Source organism: Zosterops lateralis (assembly GCF_965231275.1).
Source record: "Zosterops lateralis genome assembly, chromosome: 1".
Taxonomy (NCBI): Eukaryota; Metazoa; Chordata; class Aves; order Passeriformes; family Zosteropidae; genus Zosterops; species Zosterops lateralis.
In genome coordinates, this window is record NC_139762.1 from 69,299,452 (window position 1) to 69,326,761 (window position 27,310).

General features: G+C 39.8%; 1 protein-coding gene across 1 annotated transcript in view; it reads right to left on the minus strand.

Annotated features, from left to right (window-relative positions):
• Positions 1-27,310, minus strand: part of GMDS (GDP-mannose 4,6-dehydratase) — a 406,821-nt gene that overhangs the window by 56,090 nt on the left and 323,421 nt on the right. Inside the window, exon 9 of the mRNA XM_083864918.1 lies at positions 18,664-18,760. Coding sequence (XP_083721044.1) covers positions 18,664-18,760 — 97 coding nt within the window. The remainder of the gene's footprint in view (positions 1-18,663; positions 18,761-27,310) is intronic.

Consider the following 27,310-nt stretch of genomic DNA (forward strand, 5'->3'; position numbering starts at 1 on the left):
CACCTCCTTTCTTAATTGCAGGGAGGTGTTTCATGTGCTCATTTTACAGCCAGTGTTTGCATCGAAGGAGATAGCTGTGAACTCTGAAGTGTAAAGTGAGAATTAAAAACTTTCCAAGATTGCAAAGAGCACAGTAACTTAACAAAAACTTGTTTAGAAAGCCAAGCATAATGTGTGTTATATTACACCAATCCTAGATCAAGAGCTTAGGACCGAAAACACAGAGAGAATTTAAAGTCACAAAAAGCTTCTCAAGTTAAAAATCTTGCTGAAGCAATGATTATTGCTTTATTTTTCCGAAGAAAAACTTTTACTTTGAAACTTTTATTTTGGAGAACTATTAACCCTTTCACCTCAAAATGCAAGTAACTTGGACACTAAAAATCTTCAGTTTAATCTTAAAGTGTACAATGGCTCTTCTGCTTGTCTGCACAGATGTCACATTTCTCCAGCTCATGGTCAGAACTTCCACTGAATATACGCAAGATTTTGTACTTGTACTATTTTGTGTCAGCTAAGTAAAATTTGTTATTCTCAGCTCATAGCACCTCCAAATAAAAGACCAGCATTTTATCTGAAGGAAAATGAATATGGAAGTCAACAGAAAACACCAATTAGTTGCCACCTCATCCACTACTGAAGACATTTATGCTTGGGCAAGGTTAGCTGCAGTAAATATACTACTTTATTATGTCAACAATGCCTGTCAGTCAGTGTTAGCTGATTTGGAGAACTGAGGTCACTTCTGATATGCTTATGTTAAGAACCTTTGAATTGAGTATGACTGGTGAAATAAAATACTTTTTTTCCAAAGGATGAACATTTACAGCTAAAGTAAGCCTTCCCTCAGTGTCTCTGTCTTTCCACTGCTCCTGGCTGCCGAGGTGTATTTATACCACAGCGCTGCTGAACTGCAGACCTTTTCATAGAGCTCCAGCTTTGCTGACAAGAATTTCAAACCTACGGGCCAAGACACTGGCCATCCCTTCCTTCCTCTGTGAGTAACCCCGGAGGGGATGCCTCACCCACAAATTCTACCCTGAAGCAGGACTCAAGATGCCAGGGAACTGCCTACAGTGTCTCTCTATCTAATAGTAGTGTGATTACTGTCAGCTATTGATGTGGGACTGGGTTTGGGAGTGAACTAAGCATGGTATCACTGTTTTTCCTTTTTCCTTCAAAGCTGACTTTCTTCATAATCATAGCAAATAAGTGAAAGCATCTGAGTGGCAATGGAACTGCAGCATGAGGCCTTCTAATTGCAGCATTTCATCTGAGAAAAAGCAGAGGGAAGGAGGCAAAGGTTTCCAAACTGACAGGACAGGACACAGTGTTTGTGTGCACATACGTGCGTGTGTGTTTCTTTAAATTACCAAAACAAAACAAAAAAACCCTGTAACTGCAATTCCCGTTATTACACTGCCCAGACTTAGGGTGGAATTACCTTTCCCTCTCCTTGCAGTCATCCCATCAAAAACCCCCACTGAGGGGCATAAAGCATTTTATTAAACACATCCACTCTCCAGGAATTAGTATCCCTTTTGTGAAAACACACCATGCAAATGAGACCTGGGGCCCACTGAAGGCTGTGGTCAGGATTTCAACCTCCACCTGACTGATCATTTCTGCACTTTACCTCCCTGAACACTTTATGCTGCAAGATGGCTACAACAGGCACCAGCACCACAGTACATTTAAATCAATTTCACCTGAAGAACGAATGACTCCACTTGTAGTGCATGTCAAGTGTTAAGAGATCTATTTCACAGCCCACAACTTACAACCACTTCAATTCAACATATTTTCCTAAGAGGATGTATGCTTTTTGTAAGGCTACCTTCCCCTTCTCCACTAACAACAGTTCCTAAGGTTCTCATTTCACTGACCTTTGCTGCCTTGGCCGACAATTACAAGCAGGAAGGGTGGGATGTACTTAATTTGAAGATCCCCAAATCCAAATATCCTTGTAGCCAGAATAGCTTTTCTAAATAATGCTATCATCAGACATCCTCAAAATCTCCTCTTCTACAGCACAGGTATAAAAAACTTTGCTATATTTGAGCATAACACCAAGGAAACCAGGCAGGAAGATCAGTAATAGCAATTATGATAACCTCACCACTCACGAATATCTGTTGTCATTTGTAATTTCTATTGCCAAAGCCATCATTACTTAGCATCTTTTTCTAATGTTCCACTCATTAGCCAACACCCATAAATAGAGGTATTTATGTTTAATAGTGCTCCCTGGTAAAAATCCCTTATAAAATTCTGCAGTTTTCTACGCTAACAGTCCCTAGTGCTGTGTTTTACAGAAGTGTTAGGATAGTGCTCTGGGCAATTACTCAACAGTATTGGAGTACAAGAGTTGTTAACCTATGGCTCTGAATCAGCAAAGCTATAAATATATCCTAACACGTTATTTAATTAAAAGAATGGTAAACTTCCAAACATCTGTGTTTCTTCAGATAACCTTCTACAAATACACCCAAACTGGGACTTAAGAGATGGCTAATGAAAACACACCTATCAGGAGTAAAGGACCAAATAGAAATATTCACAACTGTTAGTAATTCTGTCAGGGAAAAAAAAGATTCCCTCAATAAAAAGAAAAAATTTTTTTTTTCTATGTAGTAAACAGCAGTTTCTTATAGGCGCTTTCAGTCTACTCTGAAGCTGTGTGAAATATCTTGTCAAACAAACCTGAGAAAGTACCAATTTGGCTGTGAAGTTCTGTCATTTTCTGTTTTGTAATCTTGTCCCTGGCTAAGCACAAGAAACTGTACAAGACACTGACTTTGTAGCTCTTAAGAGAGTGTAAGAAACACTTTCCAAAAGGCACTGTTTGAGCTCTCATGAACCTCTTTTCCCTCTTTTATGACTCCTCAGCAACTCAACTGGTTGCAAACTGTAGAGCTGTCCCTCCAGCTGGTGTTTGCCTCATGACAGAGTTGCACATGGATTACAACTCCCAGCAGTCACTGAGCACTGTTTAAAAGGGATTTAAACAGAGAAGAAAGAGAAAGAAAGCACATGCATGTGCATGACACATGCATTTCATCAAGAATGAACACCAAATCAAGTTCTGTTTTACTTACTTTACCAATATCTGGGAAAAAACCCACCCAACAACAATCTACACCAAGAAGCTGGATTCTTTTCCTTCTTTTTGCCAGTAGAATATTTCCAGGCATGTGAGTTTTTTTGGTTTTGTTCTGGGATTCTTGGAGATGTTTTTAAAAGGCATCTCCTGGAATAAAACCTGAAGTCTATTTCTGTAAAAAGATCTAGAGACAAGAAGACTTGCATGTTCAGCTAGCTGGGTAGCAAAAACAGAGGGCAGTACAGGTGCTGGGGAATAACACAAGTGGGGAGTTAGTATTCTGGGGCAAGAGTCTCATATTTCTTTTGATTAAAAAAAAAAAAAAGCATAATGTAAAACTGAAGTATTTTAGCTCTGAAGAGATGTAACAGTAAAAATGCAATGTCAAAATACATTTAAAAAGGAGTGATAACAGACAATTGGGGAGAAAGAGGAAGGAAAATAGTGGGATGACTAATGATGTTATTGGAAAATGGGTAATTAGATGACCAAAATGCAGAGAATTAAGTGTAATAATAAAGTATGAAGATAGTGTATCTCAACAGAGGGGTCACATGCTGAAAAGAAACAGAATGGAAGACAAGCCTTAGCCCTGCAAAAATACTGTATAGCCTCCACATGACATTGCCATTAGCAGAAATAGGCTGATACCTAAGCCTTCACTCAAGTAGTTTGGTAATAATAAACTTCCTCTGTAAAGCCCATTTTCTTGTAGAAGTATAGGAAGGTCACAGTTTAAATGAAAATGAGTTCCCAGCTCCCTGCACAAAACTTTCTGAGTCTGTAGCATCAGATATCATATAAAGCTCCCCAAGGGTCACAGCAAATCAATGACAAACTGATCCTTAACATAAAATTTCAATTTTTAGTAGAAAAAAACAAGATAGGTGTATTTGAATCTATTAGGTACTTAATGTACAAATTGGGGAACCAGAGGCTGGAGAGCAGCCCCATGGAAAGGTAATTGGCTTTGGGTGGATGGCAAGTTGAACATGAGCCAGCAGTGCCCTGGCAGCCAAGAGGGACAAGTGTGCCCTGGGGGGCCTCAGGCACAGCATGGCCAGGTGGGCAAGGGAGGGGATTGTCCCCACTCTGCACTGAGGTGGCCTCAACTCCAGTGCTGGGGGCAGTTTTGGATGCTACAGTATAAAAAAAGACATTGAGCTATTAGAGAGTGTCCAAAGGAGAGCCACAACAATGGTAAAGGATCTGTAGGGGAAGCCACCTGAGGAGCAGCTGAGGTCACTTGGTCTGTTCAGCCTGGAGAAGAGGAGACTGAGGAGAGGCCTCATTGCAGTTACAACTTCCCGATGAGGAGAAGAGGAGGGACAGACTCTTCCCTGTGGTGCTCAGTGACAGGACCTGAGGGAATGACCTTAAGCTGAACTGGGGGAGGTTTAGGTTGGATATTAGGAAAAGGTTCTTCACTTGGAGGGTGGTTGGGGACTGGAACAGGCTCCCCAGGGAAGTGGTCACAGCACCAACCCTGACAGAGCTCAGGAACTGTTTGGAAAATGCTCTCAGACACATGGTGTGACTCTTGGGGTGTCCTGTGCAGGGCCAGGAGCTGGACTTCAGTGATCCTTGTGGGTCCTGCCCAACTCAGGATATTCTATAATTCTATTCTACTATTCTAACTGCATCTTTTTGAAAGAGGAAAAAGCCAGGTACTATACAATCCATGTAAGGACTGGATAAAATCACATTTACAGCCTACAAGGTTTCCAGTGTTTTGAATCTAAAGTATGTGTTACTAAAGTCCACCACCAGGACTGTTCATGAAGACACCTTGCAACTGCTGAAAATATGCACTGGTTGAAGTTTATAGTAACAGAGTTACCAGTGTAACACTTGCATGATACAGCCAACAAGCCACTACGTCACAACATTTTTTCCACATGAAGAATAAATTTGCAGAATTGGCTAATGAGCTGATAGTGGAGACTGGAGTGCCAGATATTCTCATTTTCTTTGGATCTTCCTTTACTGCGGGAACATGAGAGCTTTATATTTAAAAAATGTGTCAGTACAAATATGTAAGTTTACAGTTGCAGACCATTAATTTGAAACGCTAATGCAAAGAAAGAAGTGCCTAAAATTTCAGAACAGACTTCCATTGATCCACCAAAGAGTGGAAAGTACTAATAAAAATACTGTAAAACATTTAAAGATGGTATCCAAAGAATTTCCAGCAACAGGACGAGTTCCTTGGGTCTCGGGGCACTGAAAAGCTGTCTTGTTACCCGGACATTGATCTAGGCTTGGTGTGCTTCCTTCAGCTTTTGCATGCAGGTGAAAGTCAGCATTTATGGGGCAGAATCTTAACAGATGTAATAAATAGTTTCCCACATATGTTTCTCTAAAACCTTTACAAAGAAATGGTGATTATTACAGCCTGTGTCTGAAAACCTCTGCCATCACCCAGGATCTTTCTGTTCTAGCTGTGCTGCAAATCAGAACCAAAAGAAATTTTCCTGCACAAAATGTTCATAATCCAAGGCCCTGCTGCACATTACTGGACCAGCTAACAACATGAAGTCATACTGCTACCATGACAAACAGGCTTTTATATGAGCTAATTTACCCTGTTTCTGCTGCACTGAAGCAGTTCACACTGTTGTGACTAGATTTTTCTCCTTTGCTCAGCCTAAATCATTAGGTCAAGCTGCATTTCCATGCCCACGGTACAGGAAATGGAGCACAAATATGTAGTGCACACAGTGCAAGGAGACAACAACAAACAACAGTGGTCATCAAGATGCCCAAGAAGTCACAGCACATTACTTGCATGCAGTGATTTTTGAAGGCAACAAGGGAGTTTTCAGGAAGGATCTGAGGGCACAGAAAGGAGAATCTGCTCTCTTTGCAGCAGCAATCAGTGGGATGTTTTGTAGACAGGGCAAAAAAGAAGCAACGAAACAGGATGCTTGTAAGCTGCCTCTCCACAAAGTACCACCTTTTTAGGCAAAATAAAAATTGATTTGGGGTATGTGAAAAAAACAAAGCAAAACACTGTACAGGACATGAGGAAATGATTTTGTCAGCATGCCTGGAACTTGGTTTTGGAGGGAGCCATCTCTGTATCTATGCCTAAGGCCATGAGAATATTCAAGGCCACTTCATATTCAGCAACATGATACTCAATGGGATGATTTAAGTTCGGGTCCACGTGAGGTCTGTCAAGCTCAAGGCCCTACATATTCTATTCTTTTGAAGAAGCCTAAATGTGAAGCTGAAATATACTCAATTTGACACAAAAACACAGGAAGAGTTTATCAAAAGGGGATATTAGTCCTTTTCACAGTGCTAGGCTTAACTGTACAATGTTTCTGGAAATGTTTAATAGAACATAAGTATGTGAAAAAAAAAAGAAAAACAAAAAAGCTGCAGGCACAGCTGATGTAAATGTTTGAGTTGCCTTTTTTTTAATAATAATTTTTATATTGCTTAAATCCCTAAAGTCAGAGTCTGGAGTATCCTGGACTTTGTCTGGAGTCTTCCCAAAAATCACTGCTTGTCAACACCCTTTTCACAGAAATGAGCCTGTTTACCTCCACCACTGCCTTGTCAAGTCATCTCTTCCCTGTAGCACTGCAGTTAAAATTGGTATCCTTACAGAGATGCCTAACCCTCCCTTTCCTTATTCAGGAATTTCTCTAATAGCCAAAGTCTAAGTTAAAATAATTTACATCAACACCTTTCAATGCTTTTCTTCAAGGTGCATTTCTACATAGATCACTGTAGTTGGTTAGATGGTACTTTTTATGAGGAGATAAAAATATGGTGAGTTGATAGCAATGAAAAAAAGTAAATGCAAAAAGTTCTAACTGGATATTCATTCACTTTGAACCCTGATCCAAAGTGAACATTTTCCTGTAGAGGAGCTTGATACAAAGCTCATTTCCGTGCCTTAAGAATCTCCTTATGCCTTTTGGAAGTGACACACAGGTGTGATACCTGTACTGGAGCATGCCAATCTCCTGAGTTGTCTTTCACAGGTTACACAGGAACCCTGAGAAAGCCTTCATATCACCCAGTGTTTGAGGACACTCTAGAGGTTTTGAGGCTCTGCTCTGCCAAAAGTGTCCCTAAGTTCTTGGCAGTCAAAAAAGACACTGAGGGACAACCTAGATCCTGAAGGCTTTACAGAAAATAAACATAATCAGCAACAAGGGAAAAAATGTTATAGAAACCAAGGAGGCATTCACATCTAATGTGTTGAGTTCTTTCTGTCTCTAGCCACCATCGGCATTCATTGGTTGGTGTGTGGAAAAAGAGTTATTGATTACATTCCTCTGACCACTTCAGCAGGCCCTTTCCTCTTTCCGTAATAAATAGGACAATACTTGGTAGTCCCAGCCAAAAGCAACAACAACTCCAGCCACTTTGTCACATTTCTAAATGGTCCCTCCCAGCTCAAAGTCCTGGTAAGTCGTGAGTTGTCTGCATGCCAATGTACAAAATGACCATTTGATGAACTCTGGTGTATAATGCTGATCCTTACAAAGCCCACAGCAAGTACACCAGCTGTCATGTACCTGCACATATGAAGGGTTTTCCCCAGAAGTTTTTCACCCAACAAGCATGGCTCTAAAACCTGCTTTCTCTGAAAGTATATCCTTGCTGACATGGCTGCTGGATGCAGATGTTTGCATCCATGGTATTCTCAGTCACAGCAAGCTATGTTATCCAGGGTATCAAAGATACTAGGCATTACTCTGGAGTAAGAAATCCTTCCCAAAGCCAAATTTAAGGCTTTAACGAAGTCAATTGTTTGGGTTTTTTTCCCCTTAATTCCATTCAGCATTTAAGCCAAATCAGAATTAATTGTGGTTGCTAATACTAGAAGGCAAAAGTAGGAATACTTCTTGTGAGCTTTCCAGCACACAAACTGCCTGTCATCCATCATCAACTCCCTTTGGCTGTTCTTCAAGTGTTCATAAGTCTTCACTGCCCTGGATCTCTGCTGAGGTGAAGACCACACCTTCCTGTGCTTTTGTTTTCACTCTTGTGTCCCCCTTGCCCTTGCATTTATTTATGCCACATAGCTATTGAATTATTATAGAGGTGGGTGGCTTACCTGTAGGGCTAGTCATATTCTAATCATGACAACTTTCTATTTATAATATCTGAGTTATCTCACTCTTGGGATTCACTTCATCAGACAAGATTAATTTTGGCCTTTATTTTAAGCCTGGAACCCGTCCAGAAGGCATCTAACAAACATTCAAAATACAAAGATAATACCAAAATGCACCTTGGGGAGGAGACAGAGAAAGGAAGGTCAGGAATAACACCTAAATACTACCTTGGATACTCATCAGCAAGCCCTTTCAGCCAACTATGTGCAGGATAAAAGACTGTGGTAATTTTATAGGATTAGCACTACAGAGGAATTGTTTTGAGTGAGGAGCCAATTTCACAATGTGTGATCAGTGGTGACACTGCAGTATAAGAAGAGGTCCCAAGAGAGGTCCCTTTGTTGCATAGCTATAAAAACAGTGGACAGAGCAAACTTGGCCCTACCTGAGCTTTTCCTAAAACCTTACATTTCCTCTGTTTCCAATTCCACCTTCATAACCCACTTTTTAATCCCCACTAACACATGGAAACAAAAACTTGGATCAAGAGGAAAATGCTGTCAAAGATTAGAGGTTTGGAAATTTACAACTGTTATCTGAGGAAAAACTAGAGTGGCAGCCAATTACTTTAGTCAGAAGTCTTTGTTATTGTAAAGAAGCTTTAATATATGATTTTGCTTCCAAAATCACAAGATAGAAGCATAGATAGAAGTATTTTATCAGTCAAAAAGAATTAAAAGTAAGGAGAAAAGCAATTTGACTCCTAGTTACCCAATCTAAAAATTTTTAAAACTAAGGTCTGTAACCACTAACTCCGTAAAAGATGTAGGGAATTATAAACATGAACTTGTCACAGACCATTGTAAAAAAAAAAAAAACCCAAACAACAAACAAAACACAACAAAAAAACCAGGCAGGTGTCCTCTTTTAGTTTTCATTATTGTTATTCCACCTTTCCCCTTGCAGCTAATCAATACAAAGCATGACTGCAAAGTAGTACCAGTTCAGCAATTTTGAGGAAGTAAAAAAAGTAAGAGTGCCTTCAAAAATTACAGAGCAGTGTTCCAAAAAGGAAATCTGATTAAAAAACCCATTTCTGTGCAGCAGCAGAGTGGTCTGTTTCGAATTTCAACGGCTATCTGTAGCACTGAGGTTTCTGTGTCACTGCATACAGAAAACGTGATGAGGAATGGTGCTGTCTTACTCTACTCCTAACCACAACCTGGTAGATAAATTCTGAAGTCACAAGGCAGCTGAGAGCTCTATGAAGACTATTAAAATGTACTGGCAAAGCTGGAAGGAAGAAATTCAAATGAGGCCAGGTTAGAGGTTTCAAAGGGATGAGTGACTGATCCTGTTTCATGTTATGCCAGACAATGCTAATAGTTTAAACACTAGCTCTGTCAAACAAGAAATGGGTGTATTATTGTCTGTGAATTATTAAAATTGACTTCACCTACTCACCTTTAGAATTTTCTGACTTAAAGGAAAAAAAAAATCGAGAAAGAAAAAGTCTCAAAAGAGAAGCATGTACTCTTAATCTATTACTAATGTCTTCTTGAATCCTGTTAATATTTTTCATATTGTCTGCTTTGGTGAGCTCAGAGACTGTATGTGAGGAATGAGCAAGAATTCCAGCCGATCTGAGGCATAAAGCGCTTAAAGTTTAAGTCTCTCCTGCCCTGCAGATAATTACTGTCTCCTCTTTCACCCATCCAGCTGGGACATCAGACAATTTGGGGAACATCCAAGATGGGCATGAAGAACCATTTCCTGGTTCATGACAAATACTGTAGATGTTTTTGACACAGAAATAATTCTTCTCAGGTTTTATTCAGCAACAACAATTCTCCTCCCCTACCCCCTCCCCTCATTTTTAAAAAGTTGTTTATATCTACAAGGCTCAATTTCCCCCACTATTCAACCATACAAGCTCTTCTTGAACACAATAGAAGTATTAAGGATACTAAAAAATAATTAACAGCGTAAGAGGTTTTTAAGCTCTGATAAGGTACAAATCATTGCTATGAGTTTTTTTCTGGAATACAAATATGAGAGAAGAAAATATGAAAGGTTATCCTCAACATCACTCAACAAGCACTCCTCAACATCATCATCATCATCATCATCATCATAGAGAAGCAATAACAGCAAAGGTCCCACCTATTTGTGCCTCCCTCATGAAGCTGTTAATTCACAAATAATGACTCTAAAGGTGATAGAGGGGAAAGGTGAAGGTTTCTTTTTTAAACAACCACTTCCAAACTTCCTTTCAACTATTTTCCATTTTGAGAGAAATCAAATGGTGAAGGACAGGGATAAGTCTGAACAAAAACACTTCATTGACTTTTGGGGGAGATAGAAGACCTCTAGGGCTAAATTAAAAAAAAGTCTGGACTCCCCTAGAAAAGTACCTTCCTCCCCTCCAAATTAAGCTTTTCTTAGAAAAATTGAAGGGACAATTTTAATTTTTTTTTTAGCAGAATGTTGTTTGACTTTTTTTTCCCCAGAGGTGAAGTTAAAACATCCCACATTTTAATAAAAGAAATTGATAGATTGTCTGTTGTCATTTTTGGACTGTGAAACCTGAAAAATCATGAAATGAAAGCTTTTGGAGACAAAGCCCCACACCCTCCTCATTCCTAAGAACTTGCTATGCCTTTATGCATTTCTCCTAACCTGGTCCAAATGGTCCTTTCGCACTCCCTTGGACTGACCCTCAGAGGGAACAACCGCAGTCATTCCCATAACATCTCCAGCAGCATCAAAGTAACAATGATAAATATTTTGCAAGAGGTGGCACAGGATTTTGAGAATGAGTGGCTTGAAGTACTACCCTTAAAGAAGAAAAACATTAGATGCCATGGCATACCCCAGGCTGGAGAGACCTAATTTTCCAGCAAATCGCTGAGTGGAGGACTCCATTGCTGAAAAGGCTAATGTCAAGGCCTCTGCTGACCCAAACCCAGCAGAAACTTCTATTGCCAACACTACAACCATCTCATGGCTTCTCAGATGAAACACATGAACATTCTGGGGCTGTCATCTTCGTTTGTACACCCACTCACTCATAAAATAAAATACAAACAGCTGAAGGCAAGCAAGCTCTGGCTAAGGCTGGAGAAATTAGGCATGAGACTAGCCCTTAATTCCAGATTTGCTGAAGGAAACCTTACTTCTATCTCATACCCTCTGTATTCAAAAGCCATTTTTATTTTCATATAAATCATGTAATTTACTATTCTCTGCTGCCATACTAAAACCCTTGCAAGGGTTGAATTGGCACAGCACACTCAAAAGAAAAGGTGGGAAATGCCATCAAAATGAGACCAGTATTGTCAACAGATTGCTTGACTTTTAAAAATCCATCATAAAATAAAATAAACAGCATCTGAGAGACAGATCTTCAGACACACTCCCACTTTTAAATCTGAACAGTAATCAGGTGTGTAAGTGACCTCAAGCACCTCTGACACCAAGGTCTTCAGAAAACCATTATGGGAATTTGTGTTGAGCCACTCTGGCACTCTCACTGGAAACTCCAATGTGTCTGAACCACAATTTGGCTCCTTCGAATGTCTGATCTCTCATAGAAAATGGGGAATAGGCTGTAGGTGGTGGAGACTGCTGGCAGGAGGGAACACTTTGCAGTTGTGACAAATGTGTCTTGGTGCTGCCTGAGCCTGGACTTCTGTCATGGCTTTTGCCTGCTCCGGGCTCTCTCCCACCCTCATGGCTTCCCTTCAGAGGCTTTACATTTCCCACCACATCTGCTGAAGTGTTTGTATGGGACAGGCATAGGACAGGCAGTGATAAGAAAACAAGGGTCCAGATGACGGTGAGACAACAGAGAGATAACAAGGGGGAGGAAGAGGCCAAATGGCAGGCCAAGAGAAGGGGGAGGGAAGGGGATAAGAGGTCAGATAAAAAGAGACTTTCTGTGCATGAATAAACATGAATAAGTGAAGAGGTGGCAGTAAGACACCCCAATGCCAGGAAGGCAAAGAATTACGGACTGGAGCAGTTGATTAAAATTATAAACTGCATGAACTTCATATAATTCCTTCTTGCCTGTAAAGCTACCCTAAGAGAACCTGGTTAAAGAAAGTGTCTTGAGCTATTTCAGCATCTCTGCTCCCAGGCACTGTACAATGGGGCAGGCAAGCAAGAATAATCAGCTTGCACCTCTTGAGCTCCCACAATGTTTGGGCTGGCCTTCTCAATTCCCATTGCAGATAAATTGCTCTCCTTCATATTAAGATGCAGCAATGCACATAAGGACACTCTTGGCTACTAGTATGGAAACTGTCCCTATTAACTATTCATCCTCTTGAAGTGAAGCACTTGCTTGGATACCTGGCTGAATCAGGTAGTGTCTAATTAAGGAGGTAGACAGCCTTCTATCCTCATTCACCTCTCCCTCAGCCTTAATCCTCCAGTCACCTAAGTTTAATTTAAAAATCTGTTTTCAGGAGTTGAGCCCAGATCTGTCACATCCAAGATTGCCACTAATTGCTATGTGTCAACAGCATTTAGAAAAATGAGTAATGAATCAAAACCACCAGCCCTTCTGCCTGGATGACAGCTTTATCTTTACACACCAGCTTTTCAATGGGGTTCCAATCTCTTTACCCACACAGATTGGAAAATTGCATTGCCCAAAATCAGTCAGAGATTTCTTCAGGCAGTCTGAACACTTCCAAAGAAAAACTACTCGTCTCGTAGATGAACATATGGTGTAATACCCAAGGTGCAAAAGCACTCCAACCTAGACCCCAGGAGGTAAGGACACCCTCTTCCTCTGGCTAGTCTTGTCAGATGGCTGTGGCATTAGGGGATGGGAAAGCAGACTCAGAGAATCTCAGGAAGATCAATGAAGATGTGAAGGTCACAGATGACACATGGCTGGTTTCAAAACCTCAGGAATGACAGCAAGGAAAGAGGTGGTGAAGGAAGAAGGGCAACAGAGGCAGCTGTAAAAGTTGCTAGTGAAATGTTTTGTTAGAGGCACAGCAGAGGAGGAGCAGGATGACGCAAAGAGAAGCAACTGAGTAAAGACAGCGTATGAGCAGTGGTGTCCAGAGGGATTCCTTTACTGGATGTGCCAATAAAGAAGCACTATAACTAAATAATACTGATGTAATGAGCTCATTATGAAGCAAAAAGTCAGAATTTGTGTGGGAGGGCTGGAGGGGCACATACTAGGTATCTGCTCCCACTAGAAAGGAGGTAAGCTAGGGCTCCTGCTAAGAGTCTGTTAAGAAGATTAAACAAGACACAGAGCAAGACTGGACATGAGCCTGCTGAAGCTTCTCCAGTTTGGTGACACACTGAGAGGAAAACTTGATAGCAATAATAATCTTCCCTTCTTCTAAGGAAGAACCACAATGAACACAATCAGGATGAGATAAAAATGTGGAAGACTACCTGCTCAAGGATGGTTGCATCCCCTAGGCATGACAGCAGAACACAACGCCATCAGCTCTCCCCCAACTTTGCCACTGCTTATAATGGTATCACTCGAGCTGTGCAGACTGTCTGCTCTGCCATACACGTTCCAGAGGCAGAAACACAGTGATGCTATTTTTTTACAAACCCTTTTTCACATGCTTGCTGAGAAATATTTAAAATATGTTAAGTGCCTCTTAGATGCTATAGAGACAAGTTACTACTAATCATTATTTTACTTGGCTGAATTTGACGTGTATATTTTCAGAGATACCTCTGAAATGCCTGATATGTAAGGCCTTAACTAAAACAAACAAACAATCTACTGCAGGTTTTATTAGCAGGAGGGACAAATAAAAGGAAGAGGATGGCAAAGCAATGCAGAGATAATGTTTAGATTAAAGTAAGGAACAATATAAACATTTTGGCTGAGACAGAAGCAAAGTCAGCTTGGAGGAGAATTCAGGACAGCAGAGGCAATAGTTTTCAGATGTTGACATAGATTTTCAGAACAAGGAGGAAAGAAAACAGATAAGAGAAGACTGTCAGTTTTATGACAGTTCACAACTTCTTTACCTGACTGATAGAGGAAAATAGACAGGAAAATAATCTGAAGATTATTCTTCCTTGAATGCTCCCATTTCATTTTCATGAGTATTAATAAAGGCCACATATTGACATTGATGAGTAAAAAGATCCTTGAGGAAGGGAAGCACATGTTTCCTCATGCAGATATCTGAACAGTTTACAGTCACAGGCAGCTCTGAACTTAAGAGTAGGAAATGAAGCTTGTATGAAAACTAAAGTGGAAGTGTGGGGCATTCAGGGGTTTGTGATCATGGTTTCATTAGACTCTAAATGCTCTTTAGGGCAGGAACACTTAGAGGAGTTCAGAAATGTTTTTGACTTTAAGAAAGCTGACTTTGGGAGAATGTGATATGCCCCAAGGAATTTTTACTGGAATCCTATGAAACATGGGAAACACAGAGCTGAATTTTTAAAAAACATCTGAAGAGGCTGAAATTTAAAGCTATCCTGCTTAATTCCGAGGAGGAAAAAGGGTAACTGAGGCCAAACACAGTTAAGCAAAAATGCAAAATTTAGTATAAGTGACACATATAAGACTTGAGAGGTGGTATATATATCAAATATATATATTCATATATATATATATATATATCTTTTATATCAGTGCTAGAAAGAACTAGGAGAAAAATTGTGTAAGGCATATAACAAAAGGAAGAAGTTAGCAACTTAGCATGCCCTTTTTGCTTTGAAGAAGAATAATAAGAGGCCAGATCACAACTTAAATATTAGCATCACATTGTGACAGAGTTTCCAGGCTTGCTTAAAGGAAGGAAATTTGCATTGATGATGTATGCATATCATATGCAGAGTTACAGCCATGCCAGCCCATAACAAATGTGACGCATGGATTCAACCTGTGGTTTCTATGTCAGGCAAGCTGTAGGACAACTGCAGAAACAGGTGGGAGAAAAGGGGAAGAATTCTCTGTAACACATGCAGAATATTAAATTCAGAGAAAAACAACATCTACACATGGTTGAAAAGCTTCTTTTATTTTCCCCTTTCAAACAGTGATATAAACTCCTAACTGAGAGATATATACATCTAAGTTCTGTGATGACAAGACAGACCAGTGAGACCTGGAGTTAATCTTCACTGTTGCAGGAAAATGCAACGAAATGAAGCAAGCTCCTATGAAACTGTTAGCTTAATATCTGCCATGCAAAAATAATAGAAGCACTTTAACTCAAGCACCTTAATGGGCAAAATTTAATTAGAAGCAATTGTGCAATTCTTGGGGGAAAAATCATGCATACAAATTAGTAGTAATTTTCCTGCTGAAAGATATGAAAATTAAAGACAGACGTCTGTAAAACTCTGTAAAAGTTACCCAATTTCTGGGGTTGAGAGACCTGATGCTTATGACATTATGTGCTGCAGGGCTGCTTGTTTCCAACTCACCGAGGCAGGTAATTGAATTTCAGTTTTAACTTTTGAAAGAAATTTAAAATGATTTCAACATTATTTTTGTGAATGCCAAATACATTATTTAATCCAAGTATAAACTACGTTACCTACATACAATATGAACATTCTGATTGTAGGTAGAAAAGACTAGTGAGATAATTTCTGAAGTACCTACATTTCACAGGTGAGTAAACTGTACTGGAAAGTGATCTTTACATGCCTAGAGCAGAAGGTGAATATAAAGCACGACTTTTCTAGCCATGTGCTTAAAAAGCTTGCAAAATAAGTGAAAGCATCTTTCCTGGACTATCAAGTTCAGTATAGAAGCAAACTTGCCATGAAGCTCCTGTGAAAACTCTTGATTTTAAGAAAGCACCAAACAATTTTTTTCCCTAATCCTTGGAGCAGGTTAGCCTCCAAAAACATTTTAAAAAGGGTCAGAAAACACACTGATAGGAATTCGATAAAGGCTGAAAGAAATGATACTGATAGGTTTGCATTTGGCAAGACACAAGGAAGGAAGGAGAGAGACAGTCATTAGAAGCATTAGCAGGAACAATTCCCAAGGCCAGTAAATATCAAGGGGCCCCACAGCAGTCAAAAGCAGAGTGAAGAGATTTAGAGCCAAGGCATTCAAAGGGTCTACTTAGTTTGACCAGAAGACTGTCTCACATTTCAAGGTTTCTTCTTCAGTACAGCTAAGCTTTTCAATGGGAGGCCTTGACCCCAGGGAACACTCACTGAAGAAAACAAATGTGTTTTCAAATGAATGTATTGGCACTGTCAGAACTGACTGTACACAAGATTAAATTATGTTTATTTTCAATTTCCAGAATACCATGTTGAATTTTAGAGAGACAGACAGATAGAAATGTTTCCAAATAAGACATGAGAATCTGAGCATCAGATTTTCTGTGTCAGCTGTGATTCAACAGCAGAATTCCTGTTAACTGAACTGGCTAAGCCTCCTCCCAAAATGTCAACTTGAAGTTTTCTTGCCTTCAGCAGTATTAGTACAAATGGCAGCAGGAGACACGTGCTGTCAGTCCATTTTAGTTATTTCATTGCTCTTCTTTGCTTTCTTGTGATGGATTGGGTTTTGGTCTAGTATTTTGAATTGCAAAGATGTGATTCCCTGAATGAAACAAACAGTAGTTTGCCTGCCTTTGACAAGGAATGGAAATCAAATTAGAATTAAAAAAAACCGAAAAAGTGATTCTGGGTATCCATCCTGAGATGATATAAAAAGGAAACTGATTGCAGGAAAAGGATATCACATCTCTTCACAAAGGAGTTCCCTCATAGATCCTGTCCTTGCTCCTTAAGACAGAGGTACTTTGTGCTTCTACCTTGATCATGCTTGAGCAGCTTCACAGCCTTCCTGGGTTCCACAGGAACCAAGTCGGGACTACTTTAAAAGCAAGGGAAGATGGAGGTACAGGAAGATAAAGATGGAGCCCTTATTCAAGGGAAGGAGGCCTATGAGAAACCAGGTGATTTCAGATAAACATCAGACATCTATTGTGGTTATACACAGTCCTATTTCAAGCCCACATTCCACTCTGTATTTGAATTCCTCCCTATTCTCATGTATGGAGCCACTAGAATATTCCTGAGGGATGTGTGCTTATGGACTGTCCCAAACCAGTAAGTATAATGGGCTGAATTTAAAATCCAGAAACTGTGTTCCCAGAGAGAGACCAATAAGGACAGAGAGGAAGAAGACTATCTCAGCAGAAAACATCTGAGCACATAAATAATGTGAAACTACAGTGAGCACTACCAGAGATCTATGTACTAATAATGAATTTTGAGGAGTGAATATGTACTTGTTAGTAAGAGGTATGACAAAGCAGGAAAGTGGGTCTCACAAAGCACAGACTTGTTGGGTCAAGTGTCCTTTTCCTGTTTGGCAAGTCCTTTTGTCTCTGTCCTCCTTATCATCCTGACACCTTACCACAGCACAGAATGACAGACAGCTCTTAATGACTTCCTAGCATTTGATTCTATACACAGGTCCAGCCCTTTTTAACGTGACATGAAAGTCTCTGTTCCTCTCTGAATTTCAGTTTTAGAACCCATGCTCACTTGCAAACATGCAGCCCCCCCACTCACACCCTGCAATCTGTGTCAACAACACAAAGGTGCTCTTGTCACCCCCTTGCCTGAATCACACTGCTCTTCTGAATGGACACACTGACAGACGATGCTGTGTCAGCAGCCACTGGGGCTTGTGTCACTTTTCCCCAGGAGAGGAGAAATCGTACACCCACTTCCACATAGCACAACTGGGGCTACTGTTCCCTGTGTCCAGAAACCAGGCTTCACCCTGTACCCTCTCTGTGCATTGCCACCATCCTGCCTGACCTGGAGATATTGTTGGCTTTTTCCCTCTTCCAGAATTCTCAATAGGTGATTGGAGCACAGGGGTTAGGGACTTGGTCCTGCCAGCAGCATGTGCTGGTTTAGCACCCCGGTAGATTTCACCGAGGTATTCCTGAGAGCAAAGATGTGATTTGCAAATGAGCATTTGCTGAGTGGGACCCTGCAAAGCACACAAGCACACCTAAACCAGCATTTTGCAGCACTCATAGTTACAAAGATAAGCTGGAGTGGAAACACTACCATGAAACGCAGAAGGTGGTGCTTTATAATCAAGCTCATCAGTCCCCACCTTCTTCTGCTTTCCCTACTTGCAGCTGGATGAGGGATGACCATATTCCCATTCACAAGGAGCTGTTTCATGCTCTGTCTTGTTTCCCATGTGATGTTTTAGCCCCCTCAGCACCGCCTGTCTCACTCAGAGAGGGTGACCAAAGGGGAGCAGCGCCTCCTCTGTGAGAGGGCCGCCTGCTCCTTGTTTCTTCCCAGGTAGCTGGCTGTGAGGGGCCAACAAGCAGGCTAATTTAGAGCTCTAAAAGCTGGCAGCGGGAGTGCAATTAAGCCGTTTTCACAGACTGCTGGCCAAATGCAGCGATTTATTGGCTGAGTGATTGGATTATTCATTTGCAAAGCTAAGAGAGGACATTTTCTTACCACTTCAGTTGGCCTGTAGTACTTGTGATTGACTGTCACATGAATCTTGCCAGTCTCCTTGCACCGTCCCACTTCATTTTCATTCTTCCCTTCCCACCTGTAAAGAAGATAAACATTTAATCAACCCATAATTACTTTAGTGCTCTGATCTTACCAACATTTGGCCTGCTTTCATTTACTTGAGGCTGGTGTCAATTCTCCCTGCAGGACAGTATAAACTCATTAGCTAAAGGAACAAAGGGAGAGTTTAGACTTGAATAGAGTAACAATGGCTTTTGAAGTCTCTTTGTTTTGGTTTTTGATTCAGTGGAAGGTCTAAAATGCAGGACTTCCAAATTAAACATATAATGCTTAGGGAAAATAAAATGCCCTGATTTCAGAATGTCTCATGTATCTGCAAATAAATATGACAGTGAGGTTTTTAATTTGTGGATTGGTTCAAAGCTGTTTTCTTAAAATATTTTTAATTCTTGCATTTTGGCCAATACTTTCAGGAACTCTTTAATCTGTTAATTTTATAGACGTGAAGCTCTGTTTGAATAGCATTAACCTGCATAATTTAATTTGTGCTTAACTAGAAAAAACGAAATAAAAACAGTTCTTGGGTTTTCATTCCTACCTCGACATACACGTATTGTAAACTCTACTTGCTACCTGTGAGCTGAAAGCCAGGTCCCTTCCTCCAAATTAGTTTCATATGTGTTGAACAGCCTGCAATTTGCTGTAATTTATGTGATCTAGTTGCACTGTGAAGCATTTTCTTAGAGACTGCCCTGGTTTCGGGAGCAGCAGAAGAGGAATGGTTTGGTGGGTGACTAGCTCTGCCTTTGGGGAGGTCAGGCTGCAGCCTGGAAGCCTGGGCACAACGCTCCCAGTCCAAATAAACACTTCTGATGGTACATGTAGGAACGTACATCGGTGTATCAAACTCCACCCAGTGAATATACAAAATCCAGAGTTATGGTTGAAATTCTATCCTCTCTTAGCTTTTTGCTTTTAAGTATATACCATGGGGCTCTGAACCAGCTTGGCTTAAAAATGTGATGATGAAATCCACTAGCTTTTTTAAATGTTTAAATAAAATCTATATAAATTAAATCAGCACTGTGATTTAGATCATTTAGCCTCAGTCACCAGCAAGGAAAGAAAAGCACCCCTAGCCTCCCACTTAATAATTTTTCTCCCAGCTCTTGGAATTTTGTCACAGATATGATTTCTCCTTGTTCCCCTGCCCCCTCAAGCTCCTAGAAGAATTTAATTCTTTGACAATCTCAGCCTTCATTTTTGAGTTTCTAGCCCTGAGGGCTAAGGAGGAAAGTCTGAAAATGTGACCTCTGTGTACCCATGAAGGTTTAAACACTGAAAGGCAGAAGGAAATACCAAATATGCATTATTGCAAGTTTTTAAATCTCACAAGTTTTTAAGCACAACTCATGACTTTTGAATGACTAGCAAAGCCTGTAGGATGCTTGATACTGGGAACATTTCACATTAAAACAATATCCTACAGATAATAGTGACAGTGAAGTCAGCTGTTAATGGGCATGCCATGATGCTAAAGATGATTTATAATTAAAATTTTCTTCCTTTCTTTTCTTTTTTTTTTTTTTTTTTTTTTCAGTTGCTCTGTTGTGAGCTTGAACTGTGAAGTTTTCATTCAGAAGCCAAAACTAACATTAGTCCCTCCCTTTAAAGGGCAGAGGGTAAAAATGTGCAGGACTCAAATGAGCTTAATAGAAAACCAACCGTCACCAGTAAAACAACAGGAAGCGCTTAGATCAGGAGACGTCAGCTGTTGTTGGAGGTCACTGAGCAGAGAACCCCATTTAACACCCAAAAGGCTCCAGAAGGCTCAGCCGAGCCAGTAAAGACTCACTTAATGTCGCTATCAAAGTTATATAACAATAGAAATAGCTTAAGGAGAAATCTCCACCCGTTTTGTTCAACCCAGTAATGTGAAAAGTTCACAGGGAGAAAAAAAAAAAAAAAAAGTGCTTCTTATTGTGAAAAAGTAACATTTGATAGCTGCACTTCTAATTACTCCTGGCACCTCGGTGCTCACAGCTGGGATCACCATACAGCTGATAAAAGCAACTGTGCAGGGGCCAGTCTGACACCAGGACCGAGACATCCATTTTGCCAACCAACTCCTCCTCCCCTCTCTCTCAAACCACAAGGCAAGAGAAAAAAACCAACCAAAACCATCTTAATTTATGGTCAAATTGCAGTCAGAATTGTTAACTGGAAAATGCCATGCCAAATTATCCTGAAGCACAAGCATGGTGGAAAGGGCAGGAGTAAACCCTCCTGTTGTGCTGTGGTTTCAGCTAGCTCCAGCCACAAGACTACCCAGCTTTCTGATCTGCAGGGCAGATGCCCACACAGGCACAAAAACAGCCTTGTGTAACTTGGGGGAAACACAAAAGATCCTTGGCTGGAGAAAGTTTGGCTCATCAGGACTGGGTTACATTCATAGAGGATAGGGAGTGGATTCCCCCCAAGCTCAACTGGTGGCAGAGCCCAGAGCTCCCAGCAGGCACCTGCTGGCCTGGTGCAGGCTCTGTGCAGAATGCTGCTCCTGCAGACAAGGAGCCTCTGCAGCGAGGCCACTGCCTGCCCCATGCTGTGTGCACAGCTTCATCCTCCCACTGAAGCAAGGGATGGGTTTCCTGTCACAGGTGATGGCCTCAGCCATGTGCCAGCATGTTCTGCACCTGGAGAAGGATGGGAGAGACCACGGAACTGCTCCTGACAGAGCAGGTTTGATGCACTTTGCACCTCCACTTCCATGTTGAGTGCCTGGCTGCTGGAGATGGGTCCTTTGGGGTGACAGTCAATGGTCAGCCGTGGTGGATTCCACTGCTATCGGTGACCTCACAATTTCCCATAAAACTAAGATTCAAATGCATGAGCAGGTTTACTTGCTTGAAAAGTTCTTCACATCAAGGGCTTTTAAACTCTGGATTTACAGTGGGATGGATTGCATTTAATTTAAGGCTAATGTAATATCTATTATCATTAACATATCACTATTGTTACAATACTTATTATCAGTGTTGATGAATGCTTCTGTGGGTTTTTTATTTTTGGAGTTTCCAATTATTTTTCATTTCCTGTAACTATTCAGTCAGAGAGCAAGCTGCAAGCAATGAAAACTCCCACAGATATAGAAGATTTTATGTGAGTGAAAAGCCTGGGTACCCACCTGGTAGGGTGTGAGGTGGGCAGGGAAGGAAACAGGCGGGCAGGATAATTGAGGAGGGGTGGGAATAACACTGCAATGGACCAAATGGTCTGGCTGTAATTTAGGAGGCAACAAGTCAAAGTACATATATTTTTGGGGGTGGTGAGGAAATCAAATAAAAATGAAAATTTTCACAGAAGCAGAGATAAACAGAACATGTATATGCATTTCATCTCCTTGCTTGGTCTTTACATAGAAACAGAACCCATAGCATTTTAAAAAAATATTCAAAACCACTAGAGGCTACAGCTGCTCAGCTTCTTTCTGAAAAATAAAACTATCATTATCACCTTTATAATGAAATAAATGCCAGTAGAAAATATTTTCACATTTACACTGAACAGTAGATGAAATAGAAATAAAATTGTATGAGGGTTTTGCCTTTCCTCCACAGCTAATATGATACACCATTTGTGTAGATTTCTCAGATCTGTGGCTTGATTTCTGCTACACACAAAATTAAGCCAAAGCACTTCATTCTGTCCTGGCACATTATAAACAGCAAAACTGACACCATATAACAGATCATTAATATCTTTTGCAAGTAATCTTTTGCAGAGAAACTTTAAATACGACTCTTCGTATGTCCCATTGTGACCAACTCAACCACCAACACTGCCAGCAGTTCTGATACATCAAAGTAGTCATAGATACAAGGATTGCTTAACCATGGCCTTGTGCTTAAATCAAAAAAAAAAAGCATGCTACCATAAAGGAATGTATTAACTTTTTTTCAAAAGCTCTGATGAATCAGGTATTCAATATTTCTTTTTTTTTTTACTAGTCCAATCATCCAAGCATTGTAAAGCTCAGATTTTAAAATTTTAATTGCAACTCTCCACATTACAAGATGATAAATAAGAATACATGCTAGGCTCCCTATTTTTTGTTTCTTTTTTTCTTTTTCTTTCCAGTTCATTGGAAAGCTTTTAAAGCTCTGTCCCTTTACTCCAATTTATGAACGTTGATGTTGGGAAGAAAATGTTTTCTCAAAGAAAATTAATGCTTCTGTGAAAATCAAGGCATTATGGAAAGAAAAGTTTTAGTTTCGAGTAAGTTCCATTAGTCAGCCTGATACAAAATTATATTAATAATAGCTAAAAGAGAGGCTTTTACATTTTCAGAATGGTTTATTTTCTTTCTTTCAGAATGGCTCTAAAAATTCTAACATAAGTTATTCTTTCTTAAAGTGGAGGTTAGGAAAAAAACCCAAAGAAGTCCAGCTGACCTGAAATCAGGTATTTTTCCAAATTGCATTTGTGACAAATATTTTAATTTAATTTCAGGAGTGGGATATATGGAAATTCCTACGAAGCACCATATTTCATTCTTACCTAGTCTCTTTATTGGAGAAACTCTCATACCTCTTATGTAGCCAGATAATTAAGCTATTACAGTCTTCAGCCCTAATTTCAATTCTGAAACAGTTACTGTGTCTACCTGCAGATAAAACCTTGTATCAATAAGAATGTAATGAGGGCCTGCTCAGCTGAAAGAATTAATTTTCCCAGTGAGGTGGGTTAAATGCCCCCTGAAATATATACTCTGTTTTGACAAAACTGGTGCAGTCCTAAGTGAGGACTCTTTTTTGTGAAGGTTCACCCAAGCCAACATTCTTCACTCACATGGCTGGGTTCCTTTCAACCTCCTCTCTTCAAAATGCCTCTAGTTACTGTATGAGATTCTGTTCCCTTCCTCTTCATCTGAAAGCTTCTCATTTTCTATTCTTTTTAAAATACAACACACAACACTGGCCAGCCAGCAATTTTTGGTGGGCAAAAGCCAGATCTGGAAATAGCAGCTGTTTTGCTGATGATTACTGATGGCTCCTCCTCCATGTCCCACATGCTTTCCATTCCTACAGCAATCCTGCAAATCTCATGTGTTTCTGTAACCCAGCCTTCCATTTTGAGATAAAAAGAAAAAAACAAACAAACAAAAAACCCTCAACAAACAAACCAGAAAAACTCTTCTCCCTCGGTTCAATTTCAGTTCAACCTTCACTGCCACTGAGGAGGCCACAGGAGTTCACCTCAGAAGACCTTACAGCTTATCTAAAAACTTCCTTGCTTTGGGCTGATCTTTTATAAGACCAACTAGCATGTTAGTTAAGATAAAATTTGTATGTAGAACAAAATGGCTAGAGTAAAATATTCATTTTTTTTCTGAATTAATTCTGATCCTGGAAGCAATGAATATTTCTGTAACAAATGTGCATGCATTTTTATATTAATAAAAACCACAATAAATCTTTTTGCAGCTTGAACAGGTTGGTTTTTTTTTTTTTTTTTTTTTTTTTTTTTTTTCCTGGTTTTTTGGTGGGTTTTTTTTTGTGGTTTTTTTTTTTTTTTTTTTTTTTTTTTTTTTGTTTTTTTGTTTTTTTGTTTTTTTTTTTTTTTTTAGTTTCTACATTTGCAGACTGGAGTCTTTGTAGCAGTCTGCAAGGAACTCTGAGTGCTGTAGTGGTTTCAGGCTATCTTTGCAATCCTGTTCTCATTTAATAAGATTAATGGCAGAAAATTAGTCAAGACAAGCGTTTGCCTGTTTCGTTTACCCTGCTGTAGTTCAAATTATAGGCGGGAAGTGTTTCCCCCAAGTACTACTTAATTAGTAATAGGCAGAAGGGAAAGTAAAAGAAAAAAAAATGTAATCCTTACAGGGGAAAAATATTTGTAGCTCTGAGGCTTTCCTGTTAGTACAAAGGACTGAATTTGAATGATTCAGAGGACTATACAAATATAATTTGAAATTTCTCCCTTGAAAAAGAAATCTAAGAGGAAAAAAGCCACGGAAGGTAGATAAACTTCCATGAACACTTCACAGTCCATTTCAGAGAGAGAATCAGTCTTATTGCAGCTGTAGATTTCATTAGTTACAAAAATGTAGTAAAGCTTCTCTCTCTCTTGTTTTGGCTAGAAGACATAGTCCTGACATGTGCTAATGACTGGCTAGAACAGAATATTATGTTATGTTCTTGTAAAGACATATTTAGGCTGTCCTGGATTTTCAGCTGTATAAGTTAATGTGAATTGCTAGGAAGACAAAAACCCTAAAAAATAAAATCGGTATTTTTAGTTGGTTGATGAGGCAGACTTTTTCCTGTTCTCTTCTGCAGTATCATGATATGACAGTGGAAATTTTACATTTGCAACTCTCCCTAACAAAGCACAAAGCAGGGATAGTTAAGAGCCTCTGCATATGTCCCAGTTTTCTCAGATGTGGTATGAGCTCTGCCAACTTTTGTTTGCCATGACATCTATCCTGGACATTATCATTTCATCAATTTTGAAAGGCAGGTTGTACAGCAGTATTGGGAAGATGTGCCATTGCTTATAGCAGTGGAAAAGGCTGCTGGAAATCTCCCAGGTAAATTTTTGAGGTTGAAAAATTTCAGAATACCTGTAATCCTGCAACCCCCCCCCAGAAACCTCAGATAACTCAGCCAAACTTTGAGGAACAGTAACAGGAAGAAAGCAGCCATCCTTGTGGGAACTTGTTTAGCCACTGCACTCTGGTGCACTGCTTCTTAGGTGCCTCATAAATTGTAAAGTAACAGACAAATGGGACTCACCAGTGGGGTCTCACAATGCTAAAAGGGAGGATTTTTTTGCCAGGCTACTCCCTGAAGGAGGTGTATTCAAACTGGAGGAGGTGGGAATAGAAATTCATTGGGGCTTTCAAAGACAGGTTACCAGACAGCTGGCCAGGGAGTGCGTATGTGTGCTGCAAAAGCATGGGTCAGGCTGACACCTGGAAAAACTGTGGAGGTTCTTAACAAAACTTCCCAAATCCTGAGGAATATTTTACATTTAGTGCAATTTCAAAGATGAGCAATGGCTACAGGATGAGTAGTGGGTGAGTTCTGATGTTATTCTCAGCTTGGGAGCAGGGGGAAAGAATGGCTGGTTTATCTGAAGAGGCTACATGCAAAATGTTCAGGGTTATGCCACTGTCAAAATGATCGACAACAAAATTATCACTAGCACTTAAAATGTCACCTGAGTCCCTGTATGTATAGATATTTATTTATCACCTGTAAATGGCTTAGAGGAATTTAAAATTTATTCACAGGAAAGAAAAACTTCAGAAGGGCCAGGGGGACTAGAAACCCAAGCCCCCATTTCTAAAACAATTTATTAGTGACATGGGTTTTATTTCCTAAAAACTCATGTCGCTAGGTGTCATGTGAGTCCTTATAGAATTTTTGCAAATTACTGTTATTGATTAGTAATAAAAAAAGGCAACTGTGCCTTTGAACACGCAAAATACCTGCTCTACTTCACATTTGGAGTTATATTGTGAAGTTTTTCTGAGAGACCAGATTGTGACTGGTTCAATCCAAATACTGACTGCATTAAACATCAACATAAATGATACACAGTCTACCATATGGAGCCACATGTGAGCAAAAAAATTAAACTAACAGGACACAAAATTTTGAGTGTTTGGAACAACTAAATCTAAAGTAATCCTTTAATATCCCCTCTATAACAGAAGCTATTAATAAAAGTACTTTCACTTTTATTTCTGACATTGTTGTTTTCTTTAGGTTTTCTCGAGGACTTAATTTGCTGTCTGAAAAACACATGCTGATTTGTTACTCTTGGGAAATGCTGAGACTTCTTAGACCAACACCAAAGCAGAGAGTTCAGTTTTAAACTAAGGGATAAATTTAGTGACATCAAAAGAAACTGTGATGTGGGGAACATCTGCAAATGAAGACATTCAGCTAGGTACTGACTTTTACATATCAGCCTCTAATTGTAGGTAATCAAGGTGAAAAAGTTGTTCACCAAACATTAATTGTTGCTTCAACAAATAATATTAGACAGGGATATGGTAGTTCTCAAAATCACTAGAATTCTTACTTGTATGAAGCAGTTGAATCTGCAGCATTTTCCTATCCATTCTTACTAGATAGAATTAGCTTATAAACACAAGAAACAAAACTATTAAAAGAGAACAAAAATTAAGAAAGAAAAAACAATTATTAGAGCTCCTTTTATCTCCCCTTTAGTCTCTCAAACCTCATTACTGTTAAGGTATATGGGACAATGTGTGACCACAAGGACCTCTTGCAATCAAGAAATGGGAAAAATATGGAGAGAAGCTTATTCCCCAAACTGAGCTTTTGGGTTAGAAATACTATTTATACGGTCTCTCTCTCCCTCATCAGAATTTCTTTTTCTGGAAGTTGATGCCAAAAATTGAAACCAGACTAAAAACTCATTGAGGAGAAAATGTTATTACCTCCCCAGCCACCCACTGGCTGTTCAAATAATATTGTATATATCTGTGCACTTCTGCATATTTATTGAATTTGTCAAGTTTTTGTTCCCAAGTAAAACTTATTGGCCCTGTCAAAAGTTCACCAGCTGCACAAGTGACTTTGATGGCCTGAGG